A 16,951-nucleotide genomic window follows, 5' to 3' on the forward strand; every position below is an offset into this window, starting at 1 on the left:
AAACTTAAGATTTTTTATCACCCACAAACTTAGGAGTAAAATTCAACAAGGTAGCACAACCATGTTGGAGACAATGTGGAGCAATAAATGTAAACCATTCTCATGTTTTTTGGCTCTGTCCTGCTATTGTACAGTTCTGGGAGAATGTCCACTCGACTATTGTTAAAGTATTGGGTTATGATATACCTAGATCATGTACGGCGATGTATTTCGGCAGTATGACAGGGAATATTGTGTCAAGAGATATTTGTTAAAAATACTGCTAGCAGCCAGTAAAAAGGCTATTACAAAGACATGGTATAAGCCAGACCCACCAACGCAAGATGAATGGTTTGAAAAAGTGGATGGAATATATACCATGGAGCAATTAACTCACAAAATAAGAATTCAAGAGGACCGAGGTCTGGAGAAATGGAAAAAATGGACTGTGTTTATGTTCTCGGCGACAAGATGAGGACTGAAATACTGATAAATCACAGGATGAATATGCAGTAGCCATCAATCCAGACTGTTTTGGTTTGGTTTTTTCTTTCTTTTTCTTCTCTCCTTCTCTCTTCTGTATTTGTATTTTGTAATTTTTTTTATGGAAAAAGCAATAATAAAAATAAAGTTAAAAAAAAGAAACTGCAGATAAAAACATTTGATTGATGTTTGGCGCAACTGAAAAGAAAGAACTGAAAAAGATGTGAAATATGACACATTTAGTGTTAGTCTGCACGTTGTATGCAGAGCGCACCAACCTTGGCTCAACACTGTCACCTACTGGTGTATCCAAGTAACGACAAACTCGCCAGTTTACCAGCACGCATTTGAATAGGACCCCCAATGCCCTGTTGGCCCCGAGGTGACTTTTTAAGCGAAACCAGGGACACCATAAAGGGGGTGAAAGTTAGCATGATTCCAAGGGACCCTGAGTGATGGAACGGGGGACTAAAACATTGTAACCTAAATGGATTGGACTGGGTCGGGGGCCCAAAATCTCTAGCCGAGCCCCTGCCAGAAATAACACGCCCCTGCTTGCAGGTAGACAAGCCTGAGCATTATTAGCTCAATCACGCCCGGGTGGTACCAGCCACAGGCCGTTTGCAGTCTGTTTACCTCTAACGGTGTCCTCTTTTGTTTTATTAAAATGATTAATAAAACGCATGTAACACGCCCCGATGCGTCACAGGATTGACCGGTTAATGGGTTTCTCAGGTTCATTCCCCGTCTGGTTGAACGGGTCTTCTTTCCTGCACCTGATTCCGTCTTTTATAAAACAACAACAATAAAAACAACCCGTTCCGCTCTTTAAAATTGCAGCGGATCAACGCTGAGCGGTATAATGTATCCGTAAGGTTTTACCGAAGCGAACCGCTATACGCGGACTGCCGGACGGGGCGGTACCTGCGCCGCAGAGCGTGGAGCCAGGGCGCTGGGAGCCGTCTGGGGGGCAGGCGAGTCTGGGGCCGCGACCAACCAGCTCCATGTTGTTTCGTGAGCACATCTGTATTTATCCCTTAGTCCTTCTCCATGAAATGACCCCTTTTGCCCTTCTTTGTGTTTTTTGTGTGTAATTAACCTTAGAAAGAACCCCTTTCCAACGCTGCGTCCCTGACCTTTTTGTAGGTCCACATACCCTCACGCGCACGCTCACAGACGACTTCAGCCGTTATCAGCGGCACTTAAATAACTTTAATAGCTTCCGTTCAGGCAATACAGATTGAGACGGTCTTTTTTCAGGGCGGCATCATTCTTTGCCGTTCCTTATCACTTATGCCCGTATCACTAGTTAGCTTTCTGCTAATGTCTCCATGACAGAAATCCTCGTCAGATGTAACGCACATTCACATTCGCGCGCGAGAGGGCTGGCACGTGCAGGTGAAGCCCGAATTACCCCCGTGAAAAACCAGCACAGCATTACGATTCAGAAGAAAAATAAAAGTCATGAATAACGGCAATAATGCAGCCATTGGACATGTACTGTATATCTTATCACAATACACTGTAGGTTTCGTAAAAATGGACAGGGACATAATTTGTTTTCCTATTTCACATGCTAAAGAAAATACAAAAGCATCTTTTGATTTAAAAGAAGTTAACATTCAAGCAAGAACCAAACGAAAATAAAAACTCTAGTACTGGTTGATTTGTGTATCCATAATACAAGGCATCACTCAATTAATAAATTCTCTATCAATGTTTCATTGCTTAACTGACCTTTACATCCAAAACTACACACGATACTTTTACCCACTGCTTTAATACAGTTGGACGTCTTACTGTCACTATTTAGGTTAAATACTTTCAGGTTACAAGCATAGACCCTGACCCATGGAGATACAAATAACAGAGAGAGAGAGAGCCGCTGTCTTGCATCCTTACTGTTTTGTGACGTATTACCAGTATAACTGCAGAAACCTGCCACTGAAAAAGTCCAGGTGGAGGGGAGGAGAGAGAACCCTCAAAGCGGTTCTGGATCTCAAAGAAACAACAACCCCATAAAGCCTCTTCTGTTAGCCGCAGAGCCCTTGGGTGACGGCACAGCCCTCGCTGAGTCACCAGGCTCCTTTTCAGTTTGGGTTGGAAAACATCTCGGTTCTCTCACTGACAGCACTGTGTAAGCACTCCAGCAAACTGTTGGCTGCAGGTTATTTAAAAAGGCACTGTTCAAAAAAACAACACCACCATCGGTGATGTTAAGTTGATGCACACTGACGAAGTGTAGAGGGTGAGTTTCCTTATTTGTCTTATTGTCTGGTATGTTTAATTAAAGAGATAAAGTGCTTCTCAAGGACTCAATAAAGGCCAGAGGTGGGAGAACACAAGTTCCGTGATATCTGGGGTGTATGGAAATCCCAACATACAACAAAGATGCAAGTATTAGCATGGAGCAGTCTGTTATCAAAGATCACACAGACAGCCCAAAGCTCTGAACACACACAGGGATTAGTCGTGTGCGGCGATGGGCCTGTTCTGGTCAAACAGAAGACCCTGGATGTCCCGCTGGCTCTGTCATTATGGCCTCATTGGCATACAGTGCAGTTCCTCCCGAAGGGCACTCACACATCCTCCAGGTTTCTGTAGAACATCCAGGGGAGGAGAATCTAACACAAGGACTTGTTGCGAACCTTTGGAAACAGCTGAAGAGAGAAAAAAATAAATTAGAAAACTGCCACATGATTCTAGTTATTTGTTATTAATAATAATGCTGCATTGACTGGTAGTAGAGCACGAATATATGACTATCAATAATACTTCGTGGCTATATACTAAAAAATCTCTTTGCATTATTTCTAGTTTTTCATCCTGCTATATACCCTGGTCAATGGATCTGCCCCCACTGTTTGCCCTTCCACTTAACGGTTATGCTCCGCCCACATTCTTTAAATGTTTTTAGGTGGTCCAATGGGAGCTCAGTGGTAGGACTAACACAGCCGCCTGCAAAACGCTTGTGCTGATATTCCCGACCTGCTTTTCTGCATCGTGATGGGGGTTGACATCTTTACACTGGCCGCACCGCTTACCCCAAAGTAATTGTTGGGGACGAACCCCTCTCTCCCGCAGAGGGAGGCCCACCACCAGTCACCCTGCTCTGGCTTCTGCAGGATGGTGACCATGTCCCCCTCGCGGAAGCTCAGCTCGTCCGGGTTCTGGGCCGGGTAACTCCACAAGGCGTACAGCACTCCGCTATTGTCTACCCCCATGGCGTCCTCCACGCCTGGTAAATTACACACGTAGGAACGTCAGTCCGCAGCGCTCGAAGTGCCTTCCACAAAATGCTCGCAAAGCCAGTGCCGTGGCCTCACCTCTCAGGAAGCCTTCACACTCCTCGAAATCTACTGCGAAAGGGTCACACTTCTGGGAGGCGGTGGCCCCGTCGCTTTCTGTGACCGCCATCACGGCAGCGCCGTTCCTCACTAGGTACTCACACAAGTGTAGGTCATTGCAGGAGGCAGCGCAGTGCAGGGGGGTCCTATCCAGGGGTATAGGAGAACAGAGAGAGGACAGGTGAGACTGAAAGTGGACACGGACATCTGGACATTTACACCTGGGTCATTTAATACTTTTACATTGTTAGTGTAAAGATTGTCATACAAAGTGCTTAATGGGAGATGTATTTACCAGCCATGGCTGTCTGGGGCGCTCACATTGGCACCGTTACGGACTAGGAGGTCCACAATGGGGTTGTGTCCCCCGCAGATGGCATTGTGCAGCGCTGTTATACCCTCATCGTTGGGCTGACTGGGATCGGTCATCTGCATGACACACACGCAAGGGCCGGTTACACATCATTCCTGGCGTTTTGTGCACCAGGATGTTTCTCCACGCGAGTCCTTACCTCCTGGAGGGCTTTCTGCACGGTCTCCAGCTCCCCGACTAAGGCACCGTCCAGCAGGAGCACCAGCGGGCTGAGCCGGGCCCGGCGGCCGGGGGTCTTACGCTCCCGATTGCGCTGCCTCAGGATAGAGTTCAGGCCCTGTGGCAAAGAGAGATGCCAGTTCCACTGAATCACATATTGATGTTATGAGAGACTGTACCGTTTTTCAGAAACCTGAAATGAACCCCTACAAGTGCTTGTTTTTCTTTTACCTTCTGCCCTGCAAGGTCCCGTGGGGGTGACACAGGGGCCAGCGGTGTCATCGATTGGTCCTCATCCTCTGAGGAGCTGTTTGAGTCGCTCTCTAGCTCGCCCTTCAGTTGCATCTTTTGATCTCCTTTCCTGCGCAGAAACCTCTTGATCATTTGCTTGTACTGGCTGGTAGGCTGGGTGGGGGGCTTCTCCACGGGCGCAACCTGGTCAGAGCCTCTCCGCCTGAGCGCCCTGGGGACCTCAGAGAGGATGCGGAAGATCTCAGACATCTCCACCGTCTCTGGGGCCACGACGGGCTGCAGGCGCGTGGGGCTGAGAGGTCGGGGCACAGTTTCTGCCTCAGTCTCTCCCGCCTTCTCCCCCCCTGTCTCAGAGGCAGTTCCATTCTGAGACATCTGAGTATTTGTGGGCTCCAGTCTCTCCAGTTCAGCGTCAACGTCATCAGGATTGAGGACTGTGGAGACGGAGATAAGCAGACAGCCAGTTATAAGGGAATTTGTCATAAAATGGCGCTGCATACGGTCTGTCCTTTCTTGACATGGTTACCTTCTCCGTAGATTTCAGGCTGCCTCTGCTCGGGAGGAGCAGGTAGAGGCAGGTAGTCCTGGGGGAGAGGCAGTGGAGGCTGGTACTGGCCCTCTTTTCCATGTGGGTAAGAGCTGTATGACATGGGGTAATTCGGGTTCTGGAGGCGCATGATGATGGACAAAGGGATGGGGCGGCTGCGGCGAGGCTTGCTGAGAGCAGGTGGGATGGAGATCCGAGAGATGATTGGCTGGGGGTTGTAGGTTGAGGAGCTACGGGATGCGAGGAGAGGGGAAGGGCGATCGGGTGTCCCCGAAAGCGACACGCCACGGGGGAGGGACGTGTAGGTGGACGGGAGCTGAAGAGTGTAAAAACGAACAAGGGTAGGTTTGCTTAGAAAATGCACAGCATTGGGAACAGTTCACAGCAACATGAACACACACCTTTTTGGATGGTGGGGCTGCATCCAAGTTGGTCTCCCTCCAGCTGTTGTTTGGCACCAATGGCCTAAGCCAATCGGCTTCTGTAACGAGAGGGTCAGATGTCAGCTTGGGATGGCATTAGTATGGTTAGGGCGCATCCGAAATTGCATACTTGATTGCTATGTAGTAGGTGAAGTTTAATATGCCGATGTGTGCAATATGTTTGAATTGTCAGTATGGATGAGAGAGAAGGCTAATGTTTCCCGGATGACATACTACATTTTGCAAAATTCCGAGCTGGCAACCGATGAACACTGACGAAATTCAGTGCGTTCTGCTAAAACATCACATGTCGTCATCCACTAGACTCACTGTCGTAGGTTTGGTGTGGCTTCCGCTCGTATGAGACGTCAAGATCCGTCTCGTTCCACTGGGCGGGGTTTTTTTGTCTGGGTATGATGTCATCTGACCAATGGGAGAAATGAGACAAATGCAAATTGCCAGGCATGGTGACACACAGAAACACACACACACACACACACACAGTCGTGTAATCATATCTTTTTGGGGCCCGCTCATTCATTTCTATGGGAAAAATGCTAATGCTAGCTATGACAACCTTAACCCCCACCCTGCCCTAACCGTAACCATAAGTAACCAAACAAAATACAAGAGTCTTTGCATTTTTAGTTTTTTCATTGCGGTTTTTATAAAATAGGGTAAGAAAAAACAAAAATGGGTATTAATCACATTGTGGGGACATTTGGTCCCCACAAGGTAAGGTATACTTGGACACACACATACACACACACACACAGGGTGGTTTGTGAGTGCTTGGAGTCTCAGGTGTGTGAATCCTGGCACTGCACAGCTCATTCAGATCAGCCTCACCTGCCTGACCCCCAGACTCACCTTCCAGCCGGGGGGACATGAAGTTGCGAGGCAAAGTGCTGGAGGCAGATGGGTTGAACTGGCGAGGGGAGGGGCTTCTGTCTCTCCTGAGGCTGCCCTCAAAAGGAGGTCCAGCCCCAGGGGGAGGCTGCACAGTGATGCGGGGGGCCTGCTCGTAGGCTGGGACGTGGGGCCTGAGGGGGGGGATCTCGTCCACGTAGCCAGGAGGGCCGCGTGGTGCTTGAATCTGACCGCTGGAGTACGTGGGAATGTGAGTGGGGGGGACACGCCGCTGAGATTTAGGCGAATGGGTTGGGAGGCTCAGGTGATCGCCGCTGAAGCTGGAATCTGTGAGGGGGCGATTAAGGGATGTGAACCCCCCCTGTGATGGGAAGAACCTGCTGGGAAAGCTGGGGGATGGGGGAACATAGGGACTGCTAGTTCCAAGATCCATTGAGCGACTGCTAAAGCTGGGAGTGTACTGGGACCTGGTTGTGTACTGGGACTGAGAGCCAGGTGTATACTGGGAGCTGGGCATGTAGTGGGAGCTGGTTGTATACTGGGACTGAGGGCTTGGAGAATACTGGGAGCTTGTTTCGTACTGGGATTGAGAGCTGGATGAATACTGGGAGCTTGTTGTGTATTGGGACGGAGAGCTGGGTGTGTACTGGGATTGAGAGTCGGGTGTGTACTGGGAACTGGTTGTGTACTGGGACTGAGAGCCAGGTGTGTACTGGGAGCTGGTTGTGTACTGGGATTGAGAGTCGGGTGTGTACTGGGAGCTGGTTGTGTACTGGGACTGAGAGCCAGGTGTGTACTGGGAGCTGGTTGTGTACTGGGACTTGGAGCTGGAGGTGACAGAGCAGCTGGTTTCTGAAGCCTTCTGGGGGATCTCTTCAGGGAACAGAGATTTTTCCTGAAAGACCACCAAAAACAGGGTTACCTCTAAGGTGAGACATACCAGCCCCATGATTGGCAACTGGGAAGCATTTAGGTGCATAAGGTATCACTGAAGATAAGAGGAAGGGGTCGGGGAGGGGGGGGGTCCACATACCTGACTACGGTCCACGGTAGGGGAGCACTCCTGGAGCAGACTGTTGAACTCACGGGACAACTCGTCCGCTGTGGCCAAGGATGCGTTGAGGTCTTCGTTTATGCTCTGGACTGCAGACACACAATCACACACACACACACACCAATAGTCACACAGCAAGCCACTTTTCATACCTTAACTGCAGGAAACAGCGGGTGGCTGAACACTCACACATCATGCTGGTAAATCCAACTTGCGATTGCATGGCCTCTGACTCTGTTCGGTGGCTCCTGGGTGTTAAGCTCCACTTCTGGATTGTTTTCGCGATGTTTGGACCATGTGGAGAAAAAAAAAAAAGCATGCAACCGTGCATATTATTTGCCTCGTCCGGCATGGCTTAGCAACATGGGAGGGGATTTGCTGTCCGCCACACATGACCTTTCACCCTCGGACTGGAAAATATTCTGATTTCTAAACTCCACCGATTGTTTACTTTCCCTTTGAGCAAAAAAGGAGTGGTGTGCACGTTCTAAAGATTTCTGTTGCAACAGCAAACCAGTGTCATGTTCTGTCATGTTCAGGCAGGCTCAGACACCTTTGCCCTGCCAAATTTAAATCATTTTTTAAAAATCACATACGACTAGCTGTCACCCATATGCAGGAAGTACGCTTACAAAGTCTGTCACCACGTGAGCCTCAATTTTATTCTTAGAACGTCTGCAGTCTCTTGGAAAGGTAAGAAATGAGGGTAAATATCGAAAAAAACACTTCTGATTGACAACCTGGGTGACAGTTTCACTGGCAAACTGGATCCAGTCAAGTCAGTGAAACACAGTCAGAGGTCAGGAGATGCTCTGGGGCAATGAGCACAACTTCGTGATTCAGCATGCAGAGCAGGTGTTGCAGAGCAATGAGACACGCTATGAGCACATCTGATTGGCACTGACACTGTCAGCCAGTTCAGAAACCTCCAGGCAAAGGAACAGTCACCAGCAGAACATCTGTGCTTCATTTACTAGACCATGACAAACTACATCATTAAGAAAAGTGTCTGTGATGGACAAAACACCAAGTGGAGGGTAGGTGATGATCCTCCACGTTGGGAATAGGCACAGCCACTCCTACACTGACAAATGAAACCACTGAACCCCAGGAAGCCATGAAGAACACGCATGGGCATCTGGTATTGGGTATGCAGTGGAATACCGTCCAATAGGAGCACATCCAGGCCCGGAGTGGCCAATGGGGAGACTCGGGAGAATTCCTGGTGGGCTACTTAGCTGTTGTGTTGGTCAACAAAATAATTTGACAAGTTTAAAATTGAGCTGGTAGGAAACAATAATTTTACAACTTTAAAATTCTACGCTTTGGAATGTTAACCAATTTTTCTCAGTTTTCTCAGGCTCACACACACACACACACACACACACACACACACACACATTATAGACCACGACTGCTCTGTGTAAAGAAATGTGCGAATACACTGCGCACATGTCACTGTGATTTACAACTGAGTGAGTGCAGTGCGCAGTTACGGAGGTGCTTGCTATCGTTAATCACTGGAAGTTTCTTGAACGATGGATGTTAAAAAGATACCAGACGGGACTGACAAAGTCAGACTGTTTAAACAGTTTGATATGGTATTTATTATTAATTATTTTTGGTTATTATATGTATATATTAAATGTCAGTAATAAATTTATCAGAATAATAAGACTTTTATCAAAGATCATTTACCAAAGTTCCCCAGAGCAAAGACAAAATTGGCTGGTCTTGGGCATGAAACTCCATGCCTGAACACATCTGTAACAATTCACTGGAAACGGGAAGATCTCTTAAGCAACCTTCCCCTTCGAAGCCGCTCGCAGCTGGATGGAGACGGCCTCTTCTCTGTTCCCCAGGCACAGCGTATAATTAAGTGCTTTTTTTATGCATGCGACCTCAAGGGAAGTTCACTGTCAGCCACGGAAAAGCCACAGGGAAAGGTCTGTGATCTCCAGTAACATGTAGAAGGTACATATCCTTCCTTGAGGACTGCATAGAATAGTGACACTTTATAAATCCCTGTGGAGAAATTCTCTCTTTGCCTACCCCATCTTGCTCTCCATGAGACACACATAAAGGCGAGAGCAAGCTTGGGGTCACAGTTCAGGGTCAGTCCCAGGAGCTGGGGGTTAAGGGCCTTGCTCAAGGGCTGACACGTGACTATTCTGCTGAGGTCCAGGCTCGAACCAGCAACCTTCTGATCACAGGCACAGAGGCTTAGCCCGCTGAGACACACACCTCTCACTCCAGGATTTGCCAATTCCCTTCTGGTCTAATCCCTGTCCGATGTAAACTGAACTGATGAACACACCTTGTTTCTGGGGGCAGACTGACTTCAGAACAGGCAGTACACATTCCAGAACACACCTGGCTACTCACTACAGGCTTTGACCCATGCCTTGGAGCGAGTCACCAGCCAATCGATACTGCAGCCCACTGAATCATGGGAGCTAATCAGATGCACTGACTAACACCTTGTCTAACGTAATTCTCACCCACCCCTGCTTGAACATGAAGCAAATTGGGGTTGTGGGTTTGAGGGACACCTCCCTCACTTACTGTGGTAGTTCGGCAAACTGTTGAATCACAAAGGCTGCAGGGATGCAGTAAATTACAGTACTGTGCAGAAGTCTTAGGCAGTCAAGGGAAATAATATTTAAATGGATCTTCTACTAAAATCACCCCTATATTTGCAGCAACAGTCCAACAGACCCCATGTATTGTCCCCCCCATGTATTGACCACTAGCACAGCACATACAGCTAATCAATACATCATCGACTTCTTTAAAATTATTTTATTAATTAATTAAGTGCCCTGGATGTAAAATGTAACAGACATATGGGACGGCTGGGGGAGGTTTGGGAACAGAATCGATGCTCTTCTAGCCATCCAACAAGGTATCAGTAACATTTTAGAGAATAAAAGAAATTCTTGGTAGCTTGTATTGTGTTATTCTTAATACTACTCAGATAAATTGCTTTAAACATTTCCTTTGACTGCTAAAGACTTTTGCACAGTACTGTAGACGCAACGCAGATCAAAGGACATGAACGGCATAAGAGCACATCGTTCCTCATCATATTCCACTAACAGAACTGCTTCTCGTATTTCCAGCTTCTCCCATCCACATCATGGCCATGCTGAACTCCTTTTATTGCTCATTGTTTATGCAGAATGGTGTTGCTAGAGAGCGCCCCCTCTAGTTTCCTGGAGCTCTTCACTGATTATTTTTGACTCGTGTCATGACTTGCTGTGCAAAAATGCCCACACCACTGCAACGACTGGCATGAACACGGGAATCTCCCCAATCAAATGATAAGGTGCTGGGCATGGAAATAACCTTGTCTCAAAGGTTTCATTTCATCTACCAAGGCTGGGAAAAATGCCTTTATACTCCAGCCTTAGGCAGATGTCCCTCGATGTACTTTCAGCGTCTTCACGCCCAAACGCTCTCTAGAGAGAAGACTTTAGACGCTATCAGAATGCTTTTGATTTTTGTCGGTTAAAATAACAATCCGGTATGTGGTTCTGACTCTAGGCTGGTGGTTTCCTAAACCATTATTAAGAGGGTGAGGACTTGCTAATGTGACCTCTGACCCCCCACACCCACACACACCCCTCAACGTCAGCGCCCATGATCCGAAATAAGGACCATCTCAGTACGAAAAACACCGGAAGCCCCACCTCGTTCCTCTAACTATACTCACGGAGCAACAACAACAGGATTCTGCTGAAATTTATTGCAGTCTGTCCATAATAGTTAAACCACCCTCTCTCAGAAACCATGTGCTCATGTCCTCTGGAGAGGCCTGAGGATGTGGTGACAGTGTCATGGTTAGTCAGGGAACCTCTGGCTGGTGAGCAATCAGCCAGTCAAACAGGTGCACACGATAAAAATACAGCTGCGAGTTAATAAACAAGCCAATAAACACCTTATCTACCAGCAAACAAAACATTAGATTGTAATTACACTAAAATGCCATCTCTCTGCGACTGTCATATTGGCACAGATTGTTACAGTTCTTCCTGGGATCAGATCCTGCACAAATCATATTTCAGGCACTAAGCTCTGCGCACACACCCACACCAGTTACACCCTCCGTCCGGCACTCCTAGCCCGCCCCCACCCCAAACCATGCCCTCTCGAAACCACATCACTCCTGTCACCATAAATCACCGGCACCTTCCAAGCCACTCGGCTTTCCGATAGCATGTGATTGAGGAATCTCTCGAGTCTTCACAATGGGAAGGTCTGGAATTCCAGAGCGGTTACACAACATGTCTATTATCCCCACTGAGGGCTGCGCAAGGTCCTAAAGCTCAAACATGCAGCGGATGAGGGGGAGAAAATGGTCTGGCATCAAATGCAGGGGCACCAGGACCCCACAGCAGACCTCTACCAATTTCAACACACATCCTTTCTTCTGTGCCACTGCAAAGGATGCAGTGCAGGATTTCTGGAAAGCTGTGATGTGGGACAGGTGAATAGGTTAAAGTGAGCTACAAGACAAGTCTAAGCACGGTAAACAAGGCAATGTGGACCAGCTGGTTTGGAGAGAAGCCGCTTCAGGCGCCCTACAAGCCAGCCTATACTGAGCGAGACACTTATCACAGCACTCGGTATCTCGACCGCAGCTCCCACAGCTGATAGCTGCTTTCCTGGTTACGCGCCGCCCCTGTTGCTCTACCTGCTCACAAACCGTCCCTACAGCCTGATGCTGAGGACAGGGACGGGGGCTCTATGCAATGAATGGAAATCCTAGACGTGTGCATGAAGCACAGCGTGTTAGAAGAGATGGTGTGCAGACAGAAGAATGGGAGAGCTGTGAGTGGTGGACCAAACCCTAAATGAAAGCATGAAATGTGACCGTCACCTGTGGGGACGAAACTACATAAAAGCCGCATAGAAAACACACTGACCGACGTGGAAGTGAACAGCGAGCATCCCTCTTATGTCTGAGAAATGATATAGCCTAGACAAGCAAAGCAACATACGTACACCAATACGCAATAGATACTTATTCAGTGCTTAGCAAATATCTGCAATTACGCAACATGCTTTTCTAGTGAAATTCAAATATTCTGCAGACTGGTGCCAACCAAAAGTAGTTCTACTGCTGGGAAAGACTCACGTGATGATAGGAAAATACATATCGTACATATAAACATACACCTGGCATTCTGGCTGGCTTAAGTTCTGTATATGTGCATGTGACAAATAAAAATCTTAAATCTTGAACATGCACATATAAAAATCTAGAGAATCTCATTCCAGCTGTAACACCATGGACCATGGGTGACTGCTGTATAAAACTGTTCTTACTGCAGTCTCTAGCAATACATGTCTGGATATTTGTAGATACGTATGATCATTAATAATAGTAATAATAATAATAATAATAATAATAATAATAATAATACTACATCATTAACCATGGTATCACAACGCCCCGCTGCCATACAGTATTTTGTGCGACTTGAAAGCACAATCACTTTTGTTGACATTAAAACCTGAAGTTTTAATTAATGTGCAATTCACACGTAAATACACAGTTTTGATTACTGCACAAAATAACTGTAGGAGACATACTTAATAATGTGCCTGACTACTCGGATGGTAGTTTTACAGATCAAGAAGCCTGCCAGCTCGCAAAAAAACTACAAAATACATATATCAATTTCTACGTCTACATACCATTCTTATACAAAACATTATTTCGGCCTTTGTCCTGTCCGTAGCTAAAGCAACGAATAAATACTGAATCCCCTCTTTGTCCTGGCCAGCGCAACTAGTAAAATCGTTTTATTCGAACCACGAAAACATCTGATTATCATTAAAAACCTCCCAGCCTCCTCCCATGACTCCTTCTTGCAGGCACTCGCCAAAGTGTGGTAGAGCTAAAAAAAAAAAACAGCTAATTAAAAGTGTTATAAACAATCATGCTCGTACGGAGACTTTGCTATTTTTGTGCTAACATCGAATATGCTACTTATTTAACTAAAAGTAAATTTATATTATGAAAACAACCCGAAAGGAAAGCACATTCTTTCAGCTGAGCTTAATCCAAGCTAAGGAGGTGCAAGCCGGACAATGTTCAAGCAGAAAATACTCCAGGCTTACCCGATCGGAAATCCTCGATCCCCTCCAGTTTATGTCGCTCCGATTGACCCTTTTTCCAAGTTATGCGAAGTGAGTTATGCTGGTGCCTGACGGAGGCGCCGAGGGCGTCTTCAGCTTCACTGTTAATGCGATTCAGTCCAGCCCACTGCGCGGTAACTGGATCCAGGTACTGGCGTGACACGGCTGGCACAGGTAAGTCCTCCGGACCCCCTTCCCGCTGCGGGTCTCATATTAACTTTGAATATCTTCACACATTCGTCTGCAGGTGTTCCGGGTAAATTCAGACATTTACGACATACTATCCACATTGGCATTAATTTATAATGCATACTCTGAAAGTTGCAGTGCTTCATAAAATTTAACAACACGCTATGAATAGTTATGTTTTTTTTGCATTAATCAGAATATAGGAATGTTCACAGTTGAGTGTTACGCACCTTTCTATAAGTCTTTATTCTAAAGACTAATTACTTATAAATTATTTAAAGGGAATGTTTTATTCTGAAATAGTTTTCGTTTGAGGCGTTATTAATATGGGGGATGTAGATTGCTAGTTGTAGCTAAAGCTACCAGTCATGCATTTTTAAAAGCACTGACAGTTTCGGTCCGTAGGACGTGATAACCATCACCGTTAAACTATAATGAAAATAGAATCAAAGTATACATTATTAAGTAGACGTCATTAATATTAATTAGGCGTCAGTTTCGCTTTTAACCCCCTCTTCAATCCGCCCCCCGTATTTCCGCCAAGATGGTTGTCGGTGCTTTTCCTATCGCCAAGCTGCTTTATTTAGGCGTGCGGCAGATGAGTAAGCCGGTCGCTAACCGAATGAAAGCGGGGGCTCGAAGAAGCGAGTTCTTCAAGAATTATGTCTGTCTGCCTCCGGCACAGCGTAAGTGAAGCTGTAACTTTTAAACTGGATATAACGCTATGTCCTGTAAAATAACCCAGGGTAGTTATGGATTGAACTGTAATAGAAATGGGTACGTAAGCCAATAAGGATCGAGCTTCTCTGAATTAGAACCTATCAAATTTCTGGATACTGAAACTTTCCTTTCATTGGTCCTTTCTTATCTGGTTGACATTGATTTACACGAATTGGCAGGCCGTGTCTGTTTAAGGGGCTGGCGTTTACGCTGTGAATCGACAAATAATATTACACGGGGATTTTTGGGGTGTTATCCATTTGTCATTGAACATAGCTGTGGAGTGAAAGTGCTATTTGCTGTTGATAAAAAAGAAACCAAAATAAGACATGCTAATCCGTAATATCCAGAGTCCAACAGTGACTTACAGTTACCCAGAAACATCATATTTTAGACGCCATCTTTTTAACACGGGTCGTTATCTGACAATAGCGTGCAGCTTTGGGTCGTTTTACAGTGACTCTAAGTTCATGTGGCTTTATTTATTTTGACCGTGTGTGGCTCACCGTTATAGCAAGACCGCCCGGCCGATATCCAGGTTGCTCCGGGGCTGTTCCTGCTTTCTCAATTGTACGACGCTTTGGATAAAAGCGTCTGCCAAATAAATGAAAATGTGTTCTGTCTGTAAGTGTCCAGTGGAAAGTATAGTAAATAAACGTTTAAATAAAAAGAAGAGAGAATGAGTGAGATGTTGTCAAAGCTATTTGGATGACATTATTTATTAAGTATTTTGATAGAACTCACAGAAGATCACTTTTCATGCAGTTTATCACTGGATCGAGATGAGGACCAAGATGAGGATCATGGGATTCCGTGGGACTGCAATTAAACCCCTAAATGAGGAGGCTGCGGCTGACCTGGGGGCGGAGCTTCTGGGGGAGGCCATCATCTTCATGGTCGGTGGGGCCTGCATGGTTCTGGAATACAGCAGGCAGGCGGCGAACTCGCGCCGCAAGGAGGAGGAGCTGAACCAGAACATCTCTGACCTACAGACACAGCTAGCCGAACTCAGGCTGGAAATGGAGATTCTAGATACCCGACTGAAGGAGTTCAACCGGGTGCTGATGGCCCTACCTGCCCCCTCTGGCAAATAGTGGATGAATTCCAGCAGCTTGGTATGCAGCTGGTGCAGTACATGTGTGGTGTTACTATATCGTAGTACAGAGTCATCATTTTTCACATATGGCGCTTTCTCCAGCTCTCTAAAAAGGGACAGGGGAACACTGCCTTGTGCTTTGGCATGTCACAAAGCACACATGAATGAAATGTGCTCATTTTCTGTTCCTGCCAGTATTAATATTTGGTTAATGTCCATGCAGCAAGTTTACACCAGTAATTTACATTAACTTGGTGTGAAGCCAATTTTAACTTTATTGTGTCAGTGTTAGGTTCAGTCTTGCTCACTATATTTCAAGGCTTCTTGTTTCTCATCATTGTTCTAAGATCTATGTGCTACCAGCATGTCCTAATGTAAATCTCACAGAATTTCACTGATAGTTTCACTACCTTGGCATTCTGATGAGTTTGTGAAGACTATTAAAACGTCATTGTTGAACACTTTGGCATAACATTAATTTGACAGAAAATTACATGCTTTCTGTATATTTATGTTGGAGATGTGCACCTGTTGAATTGTGTAATTTCCCTGGGCTGGATTTCTCAGTTAACCCGGGGATCAGGTTAGTCCATGTGATTGGGAGTAACCAGGCCCTTATAAAACAAGGGAATTTGGCTTGTAACACTGGTAATTTTGTTTTAAATTATCCAGCCATTATTATAAGTTGTCATCCTTTTCAAATATTTGTTGGGTTCATATACATGTATTGGGATTTCAATATTAGGATATGTATTTAAAGCATTGCCTTTTGATTTATGGAATGGTGTATGCAAAAGGTGACCTGTAAATTAATTATTGTAAAATAAATTATTTTTTGATAAGTTTTCTCTTTGTACTTTAGCATCCATCACAGTTAAACACTGGGTTGCAGGTTGACCTATATTCTCAAGTTTTGGGAAGTTATGGATTTTCTCAGCGGCTTCACCATGTCATTTAGGGGGGATTAATTATTGACTTGTCATATTTCTGTATTATTCTCTAGGCCTATAAATGTTCTTGGAGAGCCGGTGGCACACACTTTGGTAAGAATGTGTCTAGGGATGCCAACTTTGGTCAGCTGGCTGGAATGAGATTTTCAATTCAACAAGTCTGTGCACACAGTTACATGTATGTAGCAGTTTTATTACATTGTAAATAGTCTCTAGGGCAGTGTTTCCCAACCCAGTCCTCGGTACTCTGCTCTAGGGTTTACAAACTACCCCAGTTGTAGCTAATTTTAGGTTTGTAATGGAATAATGTAGATTTGCCATGAAATTTCTTGTGTGAGAGTCTGAAAGAGTGAGTGTCACCCC

At 45.9% G+C, this 16,951-nt stretch overlaps 2 protein-coding genes across 5 annotated transcripts; one reads left to right on the plus strand and one right to left on the minus strand.

Moving 5' to 3' along the window:
• Positions 1 to 1,651: 1,651 nt before the first annotated feature.
• ppp1r13l (protein phosphatase 1, regulatory subunit 13 like) lies at positions 1,652 to 13,756 on the minus strand. Of its 3 annotated transcripts, none has more exons than XM_023807182.2 (14): positions 13,616 to 13,738; positions 13,337 to 13,392; positions 7,676 to 7,754; positions 7,466 to 7,575; positions 6,433 to 7,327; positions 5,893 to 5,985; positions 5,542 to 5,621; positions 5,120 to 5,456; positions 4,573 to 5,027; positions 4,322 to 4,459; positions 4,105 to 4,238; positions 3,789 to 3,955; positions 3,507 to 3,700; positions 1,652 to 3,122 (listed from the first exon to the last, which is right to left on the minus strand). In XM_023807182.2, the coding sequence occupies exons 2-14, from the start codon at positions 13,352 to 13,354 to the stop codon at positions 3,087 to 3,089; spliced, it is 2,736 nt and encodes a 911-aa protein (XP_023662950.1). In that variant the 5' UTR covers positions 13,355 to 13,392; positions 13,616 to 13,738; the 3' UTR covers positions 1,652 to 3,086. The 3 variants fall into 3 exon arrangements, with proteins under 3 accessions (XP_023662950.1, XP_023662948.1, XP_023662951.1); XM_023807180.2 differs by having other exon boundaries at positions 13,190 to 13,392; positions 13,616 to 13,700; XM_023807183.2 differs by lacking the exon at positions 13,337 to 13,392 and having other exon boundaries at positions 13,616 to 13,756.
• opa3 (outer mitochondrial membrane lipid metabolism regulator OPA3) lies at positions 13,675 to 16,484 on the plus strand. Of its 2 annotated transcripts, none has more exons than XM_023807195.2 (2): positions 13,675 to 13,807; positions 15,308 to 16,484. In XM_023807195.2, exons 1-2 carry the CDS (start codon positions 13,678 to 13,680, stop codon positions 15,634 to 15,636), a joined length of 459 nt encoding a protein of 152 aa, XP_023662963.1. In that variant the 5' UTR covers positions 13,675 to 13,677; the 3' UTR covers positions 15,637 to 16,484. The 2 variants fall into 2 exon arrangements, with proteins under 2 accessions (XP_023662963.1, XP_023662962.1); XM_023807194.2 differs by lacking the exon at positions 13,675 to 13,807 and adding an exon at positions 14,326 to 14,508.
• The last annotated feature ends 467 nt before the right edge of the window (positions 16,485 to 16,951 follow it).

Source organism: Paramormyrops kingsleyae, chromosome 17, assembly GCF_048594095.1.
Source record: "Paramormyrops kingsleyae isolate MSU_618 chromosome 17, PKINGS_0.4, whole genome shotgun sequence".
Classification (NCBI taxonomy): Eukaryota; Metazoa; Chordata; class Actinopteri; order Osteoglossiformes; family Mormyridae; genus Paramormyrops; species Paramormyrops kingsleyae.